General features: G+C 41.0%; 1 protein-coding gene across 2 annotated transcripts in view; it reads left to right on the top strand.

Annotated features, from left to right (window-relative positions):
* The window catches only part of CFH (complement factor H), a 32,627-nt gene that overhangs the window by 13,645 nt on the left and 602 nt on the right, over positions 1–18,380 (top strand). Inside the window, exons 8-23 of one of the 2 annotated variants that reach the window (XM_426613.8) lie at positions 640–831; positions 2,062–2,241; positions 3,613–3,789; positions 4,848–5,030; positions 6,259–6,432; positions 7,764–7,946; positions 9,156–9,338; positions 10,559–10,732; positions 11,992–12,168; positions 12,762–12,968; positions 13,470–13,646; positions 14,292–14,468; positions 15,499–15,675; positions 16,245–16,427; positions 17,157–17,357; positions 18,141–18,329. In XM_426613.8, the coding sequence (XP_426613.3) occupies positions 640–831; positions 2,062–2,241; positions 3,613–3,789; positions 4,848–5,030; positions 6,259–6,432; positions 7,764–7,946; positions 9,156–9,338; positions 10,559–10,732; positions 11,992–12,168; positions 12,762–12,968; positions 13,470–13,646; positions 14,292–14,468; positions 15,499–15,675; positions 16,245–16,427; positions 17,157–17,357; positions 18,141–18,329 (2,934 nt within the window). The remainder of the gene's footprint in view (positions 1–639; positions 832–2,061; positions 2,242–3,612; positions 3,790–4,847; positions 5,031–6,258; positions 6,433–7,763; positions 7,947–9,155; positions 9,339–10,558; positions 10,733–11,991; positions 12,169–12,761; positions 12,969–13,469; positions 13,647–14,291; positions 14,469–15,498; positions 15,676–16,244; positions 16,428–17,156; positions 17,358–18,140; positions 18,330–18,380) is intronic. The other variant, XM_025153086.3, reaches the window with a different exon arrangement.

Here is an 18,380-nt window from a genome sequence, read left to right as displayed (position 1 = left end):
TGGGTAAACTCCAGGTGAAAGCTGCTAGGAACCTTCCCAGTTTATCCCAACTTGTCCCTGAAAATCTCTTCTGAGGATCTGAGAAAGCAAAATAAAAATCACAATGGTTTTAAAATGAAAGGAAAAAGAAAAAAAAAAAAGTAGCTTGGAAGGGCATTTGGTGTAAGATCCTAGAAGTGACATAGAAGTGACAAATATAAGTAGTAACGGGTGTCGTTGCAATTTTTAGAGTCTGTGGTTCAGTGTCTATATCTGAGCTAGCTAAATGGGCTTCCATACCTGTCAATATGGTAAATTTAGTTGGAGCCCTCTGAAATAACAATGTCATCTTAGCACAGAGGAAATACTTACATTTAGTTTCAAGAATCAGCGTCTGGAAACCACTGAGAAGATGGACAGGATTTCTGTTGGTTGCAATGTAAACTGGCAACCAGAGTAGCTATAGACACTGGGAAAGAATTCAGAAGCACTGTGCAGTTGTTCCCGTACTCCATGGAATCTACCAGAGTGTGCTGTCCCAGTTCTGTTAGTTTCAGGGAACACTTTGTGAAATTGTATCTGGGCTAATATTTAGAACTTTGTATGCCAAGTTTTTGTCATGCATGTGTCGATATTGTTGTTATTAAATTCTTTTCAAAGAGAAACCATGTGACTACCCAGCTGTAGAAAATATCAGGTTGAGTGGAAATTGGCAACAGAATTACTTTCCAATGAGGATTGGGCAGACTATTTACTACCGCTGTCGTGAAGGCTACTTAACCCCAAGTGAAGAATATTGGGTTCACATTGTCTGTTCCCAAGGGGGCTGGAAGCCAGAGCCACAGTGCCTCAGTAAGTACATTTATAAAATATGCTTAATTCTATTTTGGTTATTAAAGGTCTGTGCAGGAGAAATTGCACTGTACAACTTAACTTCTTAAATTATAACTGCTTTAGCCGACCCCTGGAACTGCACTCAGACTGTTATCCCATCTTCTTAGCTTAAACAATCACCTGATAAAGTGGCACTATGAAGCAAAGAAGTCTAAAATGAAACATTTGGATTTGGGGCATTCTTTTCACTTGCAGTTATCCCTGAGATTGAGAAACATTAAGAAGAGTAAGAATTAGGACATGGTTTTCCTCTCTAGTGTCCAGGTCACACGCATGCATCTGCTTTCCTTTGTACACACAGAGACACGTACAGATAAATTCTTTTCCACGTAAATATGTTCTTCCTTCAGCACCTTGGGTGCATTGTCTAGAGGTTATTATCTGGAATCCATGGCCTTGTCCCTTGGGATAACATTTGGGGGAAGGTGGAACACTTTTGAAATAAGCTGAGAGTAAGAATGTCTGCAATAAGAGATCCAGAGGCACTGAATTAATCATTCAGCTATGGGAAACAAATTTAAATCAGTGAGCCGAGGACTTCTCTCATAATCCAGATCTTCAGTCACAGAGCAGTTTCTACCTATCTGTAGAACCCAAAGGATCAAATGAAGGTTGATTTTTCTCCTGTTGTCCTCGGTGGACAGGAGATCAATGCAGGAAATGAGCAGAGTTGTGCCCGGTGGAAACAACCTGTTACTCCAATAACACTTGGGCTCTTGGGATACAGGATGCTGTAGGGACAGCATGCTTAGCTGTTGATAAATTCTCTAGAGCTGGTTTGAGAGGCTAATTTTTTTGCACAGGGATAGTAACATTGCCTGGGATCAAATGCCTAAGGTGTCTCAGCACACACGATAAAATTTGAAAGACTTAGCAGAGCATACCCAAGTTGTTGTGTGTGACACTAGAGGCAGTGAAGTTAGCCAGTCTTGCTTATTAACTACAATAAAGACTAGTTTACTAGGCCAGTTCTTAGTTCTTTATGAAACTCCTGTTTTTTGTGATACTATGATTACAGGGCAGTGAAAGGAAACATGCTTTGATTCAGGTTTGGAAGCTGATGTCTTTTGGGGATAGATACAAGGGTAGTAGGAGGCTTTTTTGGTAACTCTCTTCCTAAGAATTATTTTAATACAGTTTGGGCTGTTTTTATTAATGTGGTTAAATGTGCTTACTTTTCTTCCTTAGAAAGATGTGATGTCGGGCCTCTGGAAAATGGTTATATCCAAAATAATTGGAAAAGATATTTTAAAGAAGGTGAAAGAACTAAATATTTCTGCAATAAAAACTATCGTACTGAAAATGAAGATGGTGAAATTACGTGTTCAAAGAATGGCTGGTCACCTACTCCAAGATGTATCCGTAAAGGTGAGCGTGCTTATTTTTTGTCACAGTTTCTAACTAAAACCAATAAATCTACAGTTACATCACCCATGTTAATCCCTCACCAGTACTTAGTGCAACTCTAAGTCTAGGTACCTTTGTACAGCCTATCTGTAATTTCTCATCTCTTGTCAGTCTCCAACTACGCCACTTGATTCCTATTTCTTTTGTTTGCTTTCTGGTTGGTATCGTACTGGAAGGAGGTGGGAATGGGAAAGTTACCTCTCCTAGCACTGTTTCCAGTTTTTGATCCTGACTAGCACCAAGCCTGAAATTGCTAGAATGTCTCACTGGAATTATAAATTCCTTAGATAATAATTTTATGCACACAGAAGAAATAACCCAATTTCCATCTCTCAGACTGTCAGAGCATTTTTTTAGAAAACAGCTCCAGCATGAAAGAGACACCTGCAATAGAATGTTCCGGATAGCCACTCACTAATATTTTGGCATAGCAGTGAGGAAGCAAAATAAAATTATGATTCCTAATGTTCGCCAATAGTGGACATTACTACAGTAAACATCAGCAAATTATCAGTGGAACTTATACTTTGGAAATAGCTGCACTGAAGTTTCATTAACTCTGCCCCCAACATTCAAATTCATCTTGTAGCATTTCTCAAAGGCTTTGTATGCCTTATCTTTATCTTTATTTACTTGAATCTAATGTGCCTTTGTTGCTATTTCTTATTGTGTCCATTTCTCGAAATGAAGGAACATTTTGCAGAGTGATTCATTAGTGCACAATTCGGTACACTACAGACGTTTTCTCCCAGATACAAGGCTGTAACATCTAACCAAGAGAACAGATTTTCAGTTAGACTGGCTTAAACAAGGTATTCCAAGTGATGTGAAATCAGGCACGACACTGAGTCCATCTGCACTGGTGGTTTATTGTGCAAGATGGGATCCTTTGATATGAGTTTGCTTAGTCTTACAGTATGTGCACTCTGAGGAATTTCTCTCTGGGAGAACTAAGATCCTAGTTGTACACGACGATGATCTCTGCAGCATCCCACTTGCAATAGGGGCACAAAGTCCTCCTGATGCATGCACAGTACATGCCTAACATGAATTTTGTTTCTGCTGAAAACCAAATGCAGCCATATGGTCTCGGAATCCTGAAGAACAGCTGCAAATGAAATCCCTGCCCAGCCTTGCACCAATTGGTAACACCGAATTTTGACTTTTCACGCTTTCGCTGGATCCCAGGAAGGGACCTTAATGCAGAGACAGAAATAATCATACTCTTAAAAATGTTCTAAATCCTACCGTTGTTTTCATTTGTCCACATTATTCTAGATATTACATGTATGTTGTTTAGCAGCGGGAAGAAATTCTGTCTTTCTCTTTCAGAAACCTGCCAGTGGGTTGATCTGACGAATGGCTATTTCATGGAGAGAAGGGCAACATTTGATATAGGAGAAACAGTCAGCTATAGCTGTTATAATGACTTTGTAACTCCAGAAAAACAAAAAATGGGAATGATACAATGTCAAAAGAATGGCTGGTCTCCACCTCCAAAGTGCATCCGTGAGTAGCACACAGGCTTCAGAGTTTCCTGCTGCTGCCACTGGTAAAAATGAGATTTCCCATTTATTTCCTTCATTAATACTGGTATAGTTTTCAACCTGAATGGAAGGAGAGTCAAAAAGAGGACTGAGCCTCCAGAGAGGAACTTTTCTGAGGCTCCAAGAAATAAAGAGAGAAAGCAAAATGGAAGTGAGTAAGCAGGAGAAAGTATCTCCTGTCTTCTGGGTGAGCTATCTTTTTGGACCCTCAGTGGCATGAAGTACATTATCATTGACCTCTCCAGTGATTTTAGCTGATACAAGGTGCATGCGCTCAAACTTAATCCCAGTTCTTCCATCTTGTTGACAAGATGAGCACCTTTCACTTTTGTCAGGGACAATTTATGACGAAATGTCTATCAGCCAAGGGATCGTGCCAAGAACTTTGTTGAAAAGTGAGCAGACTAGTGAGAAACATGTTTCATTATTTGGAAAGTTATTGTCATTGTGCATAAAAAAGATTAGGCCGTACTTTCTACCCTTAGGCTAGAAATTACATTTTTGAAGAAGACCGGAGTGCTTTCTCATGAAAATACTTCCACATTCTTGCTGACTTCCTCTTAGAAGTCCTATCCTCTCCTAAACAGGTGTATAGAATACAAAAAGAAGATACTTGATCTTCCAGCGTTACGATGCTAAGGTTTGCCATGTTGGCGAACTTTAGCTAATATTTTGTCTTGCGCTTTTGTTTCAGGCTATGTTTACCTGGAATTTTATTTATTTAATTATTTATTTTCCGGTGCCGTCACAAATGTCCACGGGCAAAATAAGTAAAGCTGTTTGATATGGCATCATTAAAATAAGAAGAAATAGTAGAAGGAAAGGAAGATGAATACAATGGATACTATGTGAATTTGCTACACATGATAGTCTACAGTCACATGCTGACATTGCAGTTTTTAACATTTTAAATATCCCCAGTTATTCCGTCGAACCAGTACACGCTGCAATACAGAAATGGTGGCTCCAAAGGGCAAATTTCTGGATCGCCAAATTTACTAACTTTGTTTCATTCTACAGAAACCTGTAAAACATCACACATTCACACTTTGGTTGACTGTGGACCAAGGGAAAATATATATCTGCCTGGAGATATACTTGAGTATAGTTGTCCTGAGAAATATAAAACTGTGGATAACATGCCATATAGTACTACCAGGTGTGATGTAAATGGTGAATGGAAGCCAACGCCCCACTGTGTTGGTAAATACATTTGTACTCGCTAACCACTGTAACTATACATACACTGTGAAGCTTTATTTGTTCCTGTGCTTTTGTTCCAATCAGTGTTAAGTGACGATAAGAGTCTGGCTGCCTCCTCCCACCTCTCTGGCCTCAAGCCTCTCCTGCCTGGCTGCTGGAGCACAACGCAGTGTTCCAGAGAGCTGGGGCCTCTGCCCGGACCCAGCGGCTGCAGCTGTCACTCCCGCCCTTTTGTGGGTTCAACTATTAACGAACCTGAGCACAAACCCCAAAGGCTCACAGACACAGGGTTCTGACGCAGCCACGTGGGTAGCCGCAGACAGGGGGCTACCTTCAATAGTGCTTACGTACAGGACTCCCCTAAAACATACACGTAGACCAGCTATGTCCTCTTCCTCCTCTTCAGCTGATAGAGACAGAAGTTTACCAGTGAAGGCACAAATGTGGCACTCTGAGTTCTCAAGCATGCATGCATTCACGGATTCCCCAAGGCCTTCGCTTGCATCCCTCACACCGTTCCTCTGGTAGCTGGTTTTTGGGATGCCACAGTAGCTGGAATTTAAAGACCCCCGCCAGCTGCGGTAGCCGGCACCTGAAGTTGGGAGCGCCTACTCCTTTGGTCTGACTTAAGGAGCTGGCACCATTTTTTTCACTCACGTGCATACAGGTCTCACCAGGAGCTCACAGCTAGACCTTTCTGCACGCAAACACACAGAGTAGAAAGTGAGAGTATGCAGCAAGATAGACAAGAAAAGATGTAATAAGTAGATAAAAGATGAGAGGGCGGATGGTGGTGATCAGGTTCAGAGCTCAACCAGGTGAGCATACTGACCTGCACAGTTGTACACTTGACTGGTGCATTTTATGCCTTTTTCAGTTTATCCCCCTGTTTGTTTTCTTCACTCCTACTTCCGTCTGAGCATCCCTTCGTGGACTTGCGTAGCTGTGCTGATTTTCCACACCACACCCTATCCAGGGTCCCCCTGGCTCACGGTCTCATCAGCTGCTAAGTCTAGATCGATCATCCCAAAAGCGGTTCCTGTAGTTTCCTGATATCCAATCAATTGATGTAACTGGGAAGCAAATTGCTTGTCATCGTCTCCATGTTTGTTTTGTCAGATGTGTGTTTCTGTACATTTAGTTTCTTGTTTCCCCCTTTTCCATTAGTAGTAGCTCATACATTTTTTGTAGGTTTTACAATATATAGTGAAATATTCTATCTTTGCAGCAATTGAATGTAAACTGCCAGTACTGTCCCATGGACAAGCTCATCCCTCAAAGAACACATACTACAATGGAGATGTTGTGAAATTCATCTGTGTAAAGAATTACATAAGAGTGGGCCCTGCCTCTTCTCAGTGCTATTACTTTGGATGGTTTCCATCACCACCGACATGTAAAGGTAATTCCTCTATTGACTTTATTGTGGTAGGATATGTATGAGAATACTTGGGTCCTGAAGACTTTTGCAGGCACCTTCTGTAGTGAGTCTAGCACCCAGGAACAACTATTGCATTCTCATCTCTAAAAGGGCTAGCGCTGGTCTTCCTCAGATTATTTTTTAGCGTTCTGTTGTTTCATGTGGAAGAAACTGAGCAGTTGAATTTTCAGTGTTTGCTTTTCAGTGTGTCAAAACATGGAATGTGTGTAGAACATCTGTCTGGTAACCAGGCCACATGTTTTTCTTGTTGCCTTTATTCTGTTAGCTTCACTTACGCGAACCAGAGGTCTGCAATAAAAGGTTTGCACAAAACTTCACTCAGATTATAAAGTGTAAAATACTGCTTATCCAAAGAGGCATAAATAGGGTGCAATACGGCAGCCAGAAATGATTTGAGTACAATCATTTCTTCCTGCACCCTAAGCAACTTTTGCCACTTCCTGACATTGATACTCATTAAAGACTTTTTTCTACACTATTTTCTCTGATCACATGACATTTAAGGGGGGGGAATGATTTTGGAGATGATATGCAGCTGAACACAAGGGAAAGAAACTTGGTGAAAGTTTTTTACTACAAATTTCCTCAATTTCATCCTATAGGATTAACAGCAGGAAGATATATGCCCCTACTCTTCTCGCTGTGCTGATGACAGAGCACAGCTTAGTGGAATCTGAAAATAATTTTTTTAGATCGTGCCTTCCATAAGAAAGATCAAAATGACAAAGGCATCTCAAATTTCTCATCCTTCTTCTTTCCTGCTTACTCAGCCATTTACATTGTTGCCTTTCATGCCCTCATCTTTCTTTTCACTCCCTTTTTTGCATTTAAAAATACTTGTACTAGTACTCTTGGCAGGAGTTCACTCCATCAGATGTGAATTCCTTTAATATACAGTACATGGCACTGTATGGATGAATATACTTGCAGAATATTCAGTTTTTTTTCTGTGAGAATACTGTATCGCAGGCAAGTGGAGTCAGTGCCCATGTAATGCTTTTCTGCCATTAAAAATAGATTGATTTCATGAACCACTTATTTTTACCCTAGCTGGAAACTGATGGTGCACAGAGGAATTAAGAGAGAAGATTGAGCCAGGGTAACTCATCTCTGTGAGCTTCGCCCCTGCACGTATCTAAACAGTCACAGGCATAAAATAATGACATGTTTAACCTTTTCTATATCTCTTTCTTAACTTTAAGCAATAAATTCCTTGTTGTTTTGTTGCACTTAATATGTAAGTGTGCTAATAGTCCCGACTGCAGTGTATATGTTTGATCTCCTGATTTCAGTGGATCCCAGAGACTGTGGACCTCCACCTGAAATCACCAATGGAAATGTCATCGGTGGCTTTCTGGAACGGTATCAGCATGGAAACAGAATGGAATACGAATGTGATACCCCATTTACATTGGTTGGATCAAAGGAAATAGAATGTTTGGATGGGCAGTGGTCATCTCTTCCTTCTTGCATTGGTAATCTACCTACTACTATGAATATAAAACTATGGTGATGCAATACAAAGATAATCAAATGTGAAGTGAATTAGCTATAGCCATCTGTTCACTAGGAAAAAAAAAAAAAAAAAACTTCTACTGTGAAAACAAGAAAAACCTTGTATAGCTGTTGTGGAAACTTCTTCAGAGAGGGATTCCTCTGATACAGCTGCCCCTGTTTTTCACAGTTCTTGTGAGAACATAATCACTTCCAGAAGTACCTATTTTGTTGAACTGTTCAGGAGATTCAGAAGCTAACTGGTGGAGGTCTGGAAACAGGCAGAGAGGGACATGTCATTACGCGGATATCTTTCCTTAGAAATGGAGCTAGAATCCATTAGCAAACTTCTTCAGTATTGACAGAGCTCTCAAAAGGCTTGCAATTCCCTTGGGAAATCTGGTAATCTCTGGCTTCTGGATTCTGACACATCTTCCAAGAGCAATGCTGATGTTTTAAAAATGTATGACTGCTCACATCTTTTCAATACTTGATCCACAGACAACAGCTTTTGCGCCCAAGCTAAGAAGAAGTGTGAGGTCCAAGCCTGAGCGCAGAACTTTTTGAGTCCGATTTCTGAGTTTGTCCTGGGTCTTCCCTTTACCCCAGAAAAAGACAGTTGTATGCGTCTGTTCTATTTACATCCCCTTTTCCTCCCTCACAAGGACTACTCATACGCTGCACTCATCTTTGCAAGCCACTAACCTTTACCGTCCCTAGCATGGCAACAATGGTGGCCCGCAGCAGGAACTACGGTTACCACACAGAGGAGATGACTCTGCAAACCTCTAATCAATTCTAAGTGATATTCGTCAGTTCTTGTAGTAATGCTAATTGAAAGTGTACATTACGAATGCATGTGTGATGGAATGTAATTTTTGATTGACTAGAATAAGGGATCCAGATGAGTTGGATTAAGTGAAGATATGCTTTAGGATTTGTGTATCTTTGTAAAACTGGGAAATTAACTTTAGCTGAAATGACTCACAGAGTATGCTGTGGAGTTATCTCAGCGATGGAAATAAATTTAGTCAACTGACTAAATTAAAGACGTACCCCAGCTGCGTAGAAGGTTATTTAAGACGTTTAATTAATGGGAGTAGGTTTTAGTCACCAAATGCAAATTGAATTATTTTATCTAAGTTCTTTTGGATACTTATATGTGACATCAATACTGTTCTTTTCAACAGAAAACAAGATGCCATGTGGATCACCTTCTTCTGTCTTGAATGTTGTTCTTCTCCAGCAAGATCGAGCCCAGTTTTCTCATGGCGATGAAGTAACCTACAGATGTAGCCAAGGCTCTGAGAATGCTACCAGAATGAGAACAAAATGTCTTAATGGGGAATGGAAGCCCTCGCCTCTTTGCAATGGTAACCTTCTTCCATATTTCCGTAATATGTCAGTTATGAGTTTAACATTGTTATAGTCATGGTTTCAAGGACTTCGGGAATCAATACGTAGCTTGAGGTACTATAGTTTCTCACATCTAAACTAAATGGTTTTTTTTTTCATTTCCTCCTCTTTTAAATATTAACATAACATATCCTGCATCCTGGAAAGACTACAGAGCTACAAATTTGTAAATACTCTGAGTAGGTTTAGGGAAGGGAGTGGGCAGTTACACGGCGGTTAAAATGTAATACAGCTGCACCGCATGTCCTTCACGTACAGTGACCCTACAACAGTAGTTTTGTACTCATTCTCCTGTGTTCCCCAGCAATAAGGACCAATCAGAAAGTTTTAGACATACCGGCAAAAAAGTCACATGCTTGTTGTGTTAATTAAATGGAGACTTATATCTCTGCACACTAGTTTGCTTTTTAAAAATCCTAATGGAAATTAGAAATAATATTCAATAGCCTCAGTATGCTGGTTTTACATTATTCTCCTCATTTTTATGTAGATTAGTCCATTTCTGGTCAGTAATTTTTTTTTCTCATAGAGTTTCACAGAGTATAAACTTTTAAAAGCAAGTTATCTAAAACAAACCTTCTGCCTTACGAGGAAAAGATGCATTAGAGTCAGGTATTTTGTTTATTAAAAAAAAAAAAAAGTGATAAAAAATGATACTGTGTAAGAAAGTGTCTTGTCTGTCATAAATTACTCTGGGACTTTAACAAAGATCAATATGATATTATTAGCACTATAGTATTATTATGTATTATTAGTAGTATTAGTAGTATTATATTACTAGATATTATATTATTAGTTCTCCCTTTCTTTAGAAGTGATTTTTTATTTATTGATAATTTGGATACATTGTAAATTTATTTACAACTATTTTGGGGACTGTATCTGGCATAAAACACAATCTGCTTAGCTTTCACACACAGCTCCCAGAAGCCTTCTCTTCTCCAAGCTAGACAAGCCCAGTTCCCTCAACCTTTCTCATAGGAGAGGTGCTCCACCTCTTAAGGAATCTTAAGAGTTACTTCAAACCCCAATTGTTTTTTTCTCACATCACATATGAAACACACAGTTTCATATGGATAAGCATTAGGAAAATGATGACTTCTTCATTAATGAATGAGTACGTACATATTATCTGAACCAGATCTCCTCTTTAGTTACTTGTATTGATTTTCTTCAGACCCATTTCATCAGTGCGTAACTCCAGAGGATATTGTGATTGAACGCACTGGTTCTCACAGGAAAGCAAAGGAGACTGGGCTGTATTTAACATATAAATGTAAACCAGCTGACAGACAATTTAAACAGGCAACTTGTGTATCCGGAAAATGGACTCCAGAGATTCAGTGTACAGGTATGATTTTAGATTTGCATACAATTTCTTCTTTTTTTTGTAGGCACGGTAAATGCTTGTTATTGAAGATTCTTAGCCTCACAGTGCCACTGATCTGTAACAGAAATGCTTACATTCTTGTGTGTGTGTGTGTGTATATATGTATAAAATTACATAGTCATCTGAACTAATTAAGGAAATCATTTGAACGGCAAATTAAATTTAGAGATTCTATTTAATGAAGCAGACTTAATAGTATCTACTCTGACATGGGAACCATCGTCACTGTCACTTTTGATGTGAGAAAACTTCAAAGAACTTATATTGTTTTCTTTTTTCCTTCTCCCCCCCCATCCCTCCCTCAGTTATTTCCCAGTGAAACAACAAGAAAAAAGCTGAGTTGGTCAATTCAAAGCACAGACTTAGAGGAGGCTGCCATTATGTAATACATGTCAAAGGGGGCAGATGCCTGCGGGACTGCCTTTAAATTATAGACAGAGCAGGATATTGCCTGTAAAAGAGTAAAAACAATCATGACTTAATTGCCTGATTTCGACAAGCCAGATGTGTGGAAAATTACGTGCTGAAATGGGAGAAGTATATCAGGTGGTTACCATTCAACACAGTGTTCCCTTTCAAAACAAGTCCCTACCATCCAAGTGTTCTGGAACCATGTGAAACAACAAATCGAGCTTTTGAGTTTTCCTCCCGCCTAGATTTATCTCTTTCCCTTCCTTTTCCTCTCCTATAACAGGAGCTGCCTCTCATTCCTTGAGCAGCAAAATTCACATTGCTATTAGCTAAGTCTGGGAAGACAACAGCAACAGAACAAACAAACAATCAAAAAAACCAAACTCAACAAATCAGACAAAACCTACCAACCGGTCACACTTAACCCAGAAAACCCCAAAAGGTGGAACAGTTTTCCTTAAGTAGCTCACCATACAGACAGTTAGGAAAAACTCTTCAGCTGTGTAACGGAAAAGAGAGGCTACCAGTTTACGATAGGAAGGCAATTTTGAGATAGAAAAAGACACCGACAGTGCATATTTTTCTGAGCACACTTTCTGTGAAAACATGTCAAAAGCATTATAAGCATCTGAGAGCAGCTCTAGTGCTTTTCAGGCAGAACAAAATGATTGTGGTACTAGATAAAGCTTGAGATAGCTACTGAAGAGTTGTCCACCGCCAGTGTTTTCTTAGCTGTTGGTTACTGTTGGAATCTTTAAACTGTTACACTTCATTTTCTGTTCTGTTATGAAATGAATGCATATCTTTAGGTGAGAGTACATGTCCACTTCCACCTCAGCTGCCTAATGCTAACAAGATACCAATCGGAAGAAATTACAAGAATGGGAGCAAAATAGCTTTTTCATGTCTGGAGGGTTTCCATCTCATCGGTGCAAATGAAATAATGTGTATAAATGGGAAATGGCAGTCACCACCATACTGTGTTGGTCAGTAGCATTTGTTTTTATCTTTATTTTATTATGAACTTCTGTGTTGCGTACTTGCAGTCATCATTAGCAAAAGGATGCTAAAGTATGGGGACAATCTTGACTCGTGAAGGCTTAGTAGATGTTTGATCCATTGTACATCTGGGAAAGCAGGTTGTAGTTCTTAATAGGCTCCGATGCTCTCCGTTCTTTTCCCCCCTTTGGCAAGAAAATCTCCAGCATATTGGTACAACTTTGTGAGTCATGGACAAACTTAATTTAGTTAAAATTCTAGAAACTCACTTTCAGTATCCCAAAATGCGACAGTTTCTTCTGCTTCTCTGCCTATGATTTTTAACCTGTTCTTGTTACTAAGTTTTAACTGTATCTTCTTTGTGTGAAGTGGGATACGGTTCTAACTCCTTTCAAATCGCAAGACAAAAAAACTTCATGGGAGGGAGAAAGGAAAGGACTTTTGCTTTGTGAACCGTATATACTTATTTATCTCTTTCAAGATGCTTCATTTTCATTTGAATTTTCTTTTCAGTTTTAGACTGCATGTGTCTTTGGAATATTAATTGTTTTCTCTTATTGTTTATCTTTGTGATTTAAAGAGAAACCCTGTTCGCCACCACAACCTGTAGAACACGCTGATGATGTCAGGCTGGTAAATCAAAGCTTAAAAATGGAAAAAGAAGGCAAAACAGTTTATCTAGCTGGTGCTGTAGTGAAGTTCACTTGTCATTCTGGATTTGAGTTAGACGGACCATCGGAGATAAGTTGTTCTATGGGAAACTGGAGTTCATATCCTACGTGTTCAGGTAACATCAAGCAATACTTTTCCTGGAACTGGCTTAGTGGTGAATTTGAAATACTTTTAAACTGGAGTTGATTAGTAACAACGATTTAGTATTTTAAGTATTCCTGTGGTATTTTTGCAATCTTTGTTGAGCGTTTGTCTCTGCCAGATGAGTTGTGGGCATATCTTTATCACCAGAGGACCTGTTTTCTACAGAGTCCACTAGTGACTGTGAGTCACTCTGACACTTCAGCGATGGATATTGCTTCTGTGTAGTAAGGGAAAGAAGCCTTTGCCAAAATTTTCTGGAGCTGATAGAAAAAGGATCAAAATCTTTTCAGTGATTAAAGCGTATGTCTAGTTAGGAGACTAACATGGAAGTTTCTGCGTGCTCTCTTTTATAAAAAATCTGCTGGTAGTTATTGACCGTGCTGGTTAGAAAAAGCATCTGTTTGGTCAGAAAAATAATCTCATTCTGTGCGTATCATATTACCACAAGTATCAGGTTTGCATATCTTTTCAGAAGCATCATGTGGAAGTATTCCAAATGTTCCCAATTCTGCAATTGAAGGCAGAAACAAGGAAGCGTATGAGCCTGGTGAAACAATTCGCTACCAGTGTGATGAAGGATTCGAGGCTGTTGGTGTCCCGGAAATTATTTGCAGAAAAGGAAATTGGTCGACACCACCGTTCTGTGAAGGTGCGTGTTCTACTTCTAAATAGTCTACGATCCTTTTAGTTCTTAAAATAATAACCACCCAGGCACGCAAGCACATCAAAACAATAGTCAATCGTTGGATCGATTCGAATGGGACGCTATGGCAACTTTTGTCTGGTTCCTGAGAACCGTCGAGCAGAACTGATCGGCAAAGAAATATTTTCCCTTCTGGGCCGAAGATAGTAGACGCAACTTAACTCGTTTCTAAGATCGAACAGATAGAAGGTTACAGAGGGAAGGGTGCTAACTGCAAAGGGATAACTGGTAAGCTAACGTATTTGTTTTCGCATCACTAGGAATGTGACTTTCATTATGAAAGTTACCTTCAAATATTAAATAAAACACTCTCCAGTCCTTTGGCGCGCACAATGCTGTACTGCACCAGCCTGCACATTCTGCTAATCTCTACAACTCCTTTCTGCTTTTCAGTCGCTTTAGGCAAAAAGAATATTGTCAGGTGAAGCACTGTAGAATAAAGACCACGGTATCTTCCTTTCCTACCTGTGGAAAACAACCTGCCTTATGCAAACCGCCTGTCCTCATTGTGAATAACGTTGACCCTGAACGCAATATTCTACGGTCATCACATTACTGCAGGAATATTCTTAAATGTGCCTCTCTTTTCAGATGTTAGCTGTGAAGCCCCACCTGAAATTCACAACGCTTATATTACCAGCCCTCAACAGCAGAGGTATCTGCCTGGTGCTCGGGTACAGTATGAATGTGACAGCCATTTTCAGATTACAGCTGTAAATTATGTCACTTGTTCAAATGGACAATGGTTGCAGACACCAACTTGCAAAGGTAGGAATTTGTGTTTTCATCTTGCCCCTTAGTATAGAGGCGATGGTCTGTTTACCTGAATACTTGAAAAACTTTAATTTTGCACTGCAGCTTTGTACCTACTACTGCTTTCTCACACAGCACTTGAACTTATTACTTCTGGAACTACTATGTATATTTTCATCAAAAGCAAAAACATCTTAAAGAAAAAGGGCATAAAAAATAGGATAATTTTTCATTTTCCACTATGATGCTATTTATTCCCCAGAAGACACCATTTTACTGGCCTTCTCTAGAAAAATGCAAGGGGTTCTCGGTTCTGTTCAATCCTGTCAGAGAATATCTGAATGGAAGTAGTGAGGGAGAGATTTGGCCATTTTTTCCGAGGGTCAGTTCCCACTGATAGAGATTCCACTAGAGTCTTGGGATGTAAAAAGTGCAGATCCACTAGACTTTTGAAACAGCAAGAGCATTTCTACAAAAAGACAATGCACCTTTACCTGCCCAAATCTGTGGCTGGAGGGTGAACTACTGCTACTTGGTTTTCGCATACTTCCGTGGAGTTGACTGCACATACCTGTCCACGAGCAGTGCAGGCTGACGAGTTCTTCCAGAGCTCTGTGGTTCATCAGAGGGCCAGCTCGGCCGCTACATCTGTGATTTTTCAGAAACGCCAGGGTTCTCTGGGGAGGGCCACAGCATCGCTAAAAGGACTTTTGTCATAAGGTGTAGCTACAGAAATGCTGGCTTTTTTTAGACTCTCTCGCTGACACTGCCACCTCCCAAGAGTCCACAAATAAGCATTCTGCTGCCACCGTCATTTGAAGTCACGGTCCTGTTCACTCACATTCCTGATGTTCTCAGTGTTTTACCCCAGTACGCTCTTGTGGCCAGGGGGAAAAAAACTGAAAAAATTATTGTGAAGGCATTAGAAGCCCTGGACAGAAATTGTGTGAGCTGGCGAGTAACGAGATTGATTCCCTTACCCAAAATAGGTTTAGGGGAACACCTCAATGACTGTAACCTCAACTGTAGAAATATCTCTTTTCAGATACGAGATGCGGACCTCCTCCAGAAATCTCTGGTGGTAAAGTTCAAGGTTTTAAAAAGTCAAGGTATTTGCCTGGGGAGACAGCTAAATATGAGTGCTGGAAAGGTTTCCGTATGACTGGAGCTTCCACCGTAAGCTGTCAGAACGGGACCTGGACAGAACTGCCCACGTGCAAAGGTACTTTTCCTGTTTTTCCATCCATCGCCTGTCGGCGAGACTGCCATCAAGCTGGCTTGGTGGTATTTACTTCTTCAAATTTCAGTCTCTGAGCTGCAAGTAAATGCAATGCATTTGGCACTTACGGACTCCCCAGAGCCCAAGGTCTGCCATGCTATTAACTGAAATTTTATGGCCCGGTGTTGTTTGTTCTAGTTTGCAAACAGATTCACGCTTGTCCCTGCTCAGGCAGTGCAGAAAGCTGGTGGGCATCTGGTTCTTCTGCAGAAAGAACCATGCCAAACGTCCTGCGCTACCGCGTAGGACCCCTGAAAGTCTTGCAGGAAGCAGCAAATGCTCCAGAGATGGCAGATGGCTGAACTGGTAGTTACAAGTCCCAGCGGTGGAAAGATGAGAAACTGTCACTCTTCTCCATCTGCCAGATATTTGGTGTCGAGTTGGCAATTTTCTCTGCTTTCCTCTGAGTCTCTTTAAGTACAAGAGAGATAGTCTCCTGAAGTATTCGAAGCCAGGCCACCCCTGCGATTAAACTCCAATGCGTTTCTCTCTAAGTGTTAATGTTCTTCCAGGAAAGAGTGAAAAATGTGGCCCACCTCCAGATATTGAAAATGGAGATATTCTATCCTTCCCGATGCCAGAATATTCACAAGGTGAAACTTTGAAATATAAATGCCCAAATCTCTACATCCTGGAAGGATCTCAGCAGATCACATGTATTAATGGGCAGTGGACAAATCCACCAGTTTGCTTAGGTAGGTTAAAGCATGCGTTGCACGGCCAAGAGCTACGTGACTGCTCACACTGACTTTTTTGCAGATCCTGAAGGTGTTTCCAGTGTGCTTCATTTGCGAAACAGCACTTGTGCTGTGGCTGACAGCAAAGAGTCTTTCTTTTGTCCAGAAGGAATTTCTTCTGTATGTCAGCTTGCACGGTCCCCTCTGCTGTCCGTGGTCTCTCCCCGCCTCCTCTCACCTGGAGATCTGGGAGGAGAGGAGTTTGGCTGAACTGCCTACGTGAGGAGATCTCCATCGGCGTGTTGGGCTCCTGTGTCGAGGACGCTGCCGCGGTCCGCAGGCTGCAATGGGGAGGTTGGGTCTGTTTGAATGCATTAAATCCAGGGGTGACGTGACCATGAGAAAATTAATTTAAAGAAGTGCTGGGACAAGGGGAAGGAGGATTCTGAAAAAAGACAGGAAAGTTGAATGCTGCCTGCTGAGTTCCCCTACCCCAGGCTTCGCTTTCCCCTTGCCCCCCGTGACTCTCGGAGATAAATGGCCTCTCCATAGTGCTGCACGGTGACTCAACCATCATCTTTTTTTCCCCTTCAGTTTTGATGAAAATATCTTTCCTGTTGCAAAAAGCAGAGGCTCAGAGCAAAGTCCTGGAAGCGTTTTATGACATGAAGAACCTTTGTAGGGAGAAAAAATTACATGTGGTGCATCTGTATGAATTGATGTTGATGTTCTCTTGCTTTTTCCCAGTGGCCTGTACGGCAGCTGAAGAAGATATGAACAATAACAACATTGAGCTGAAATGGAGGGAAGAAAGCAAGCTGTATTCCAGACCGGGTGATTTTATCGAATTTGATTGTAAAATAGGAAATGTGGAAGACCCGGCATCTTCTCCGTTCAGAGTACAATGTATTAATGGCACATTTAAATATCCACGGTGCAATCCAGGAAGTAAGTCTTCTCCATCTGTCATTGTTTGGCTGCTGTTTCTTGCGTACTTAGCGCAGAAACCAAGAGGAAAGCCTTTAGTAAGCATGCCTGGGGATGTAAGAACAGAGCAGCAGGGTGTGGGGAATCCTGTAAAGCTGTAGGCTGTGACGGGTTGTGTTTCCCAAGATGCCACTGACAGGAGCATCTGAGAGGAAAGGGATAGCCGAGCCTCACGCTAGGGTTATTTGTTCTGTGGCTGCCTGTCTAATTCCAAGGAGGACTAAAGAGCTCATGAGTTCCCAGAAAGCGATATCCCTGAAATCATTTTCATGACCATGGCAGGACAGGAGACCATTTCACTGCAGTCTCTCCCAAGCCTGCCTGTTTAGGTAGGGTTTTGCCCCGGTGAGCTTCTCTCCTGAGTCTCTGTCACCGCCATGCTGCGCATCCCTTTGTACCTCTGTGGCCTTTCCAGCTCCTCTCTGCTCATACTGTGTTCTGATACATATGGAGACGGCAGTCGATGTCCATTGCAGGCCTTTGTAGGCTTCTCAGAAGGGAAATCTATGCTTGTCCCCTTCTACATTTTCCCTGGGCAGGCCTTACTGGATCATTGCCAAAGAGTACGAAATGAGCTTTCATAGTCTTTCATAGTCTGCGCTATATGTCACAAAAGAGAAGCAGAATAAGCGTTTGAGGTGTTCAGTTGGTACCAACATCTTCAGAGACTTGGCTTCCGGCATGAGATCTACAGGCAAATCATGAAAGTACTTCACATTGCAAGTGGTGGCTTTTGTTTTCCAGGGGACTGCAGGGTGCTTGAATCAGAAATGGATAAGAACAACATTCAACTACAATGGAGGATGCCTCACACCTATCGCTCTAAGGAACGTATTTCCTTTAAGTGCAAATGGCTTTATGAACCAGTTTCAAGACCAGAGAAATTTAAACCACGGTGTTTGGATGGAGTAATCGAATACCCTCAATGTGCATGTAAGCAGTTCACATGGGAAAAGAGGGGGCTGTAAAAGAACTACGGGCAAC

The sequence above is a fragment of the Gallus gallus genome, chromosome 8, assembly GCF_016699485.2.
Source record: "Gallus gallus isolate bGalGal1 chromosome 8, bGalGal1.mat.broiler.GRCg7b, whole genome shotgun sequence".
NCBI classification, from domain to species: Eukaryota; Metazoa; Chordata; class Aves; order Galliformes; family Phasianidae; genus Gallus; species Gallus gallus.
Note: the sequence above shows the minus strand (reverse complement) of the source record. Positions and strands in the feature narration are given on the sequence as shown.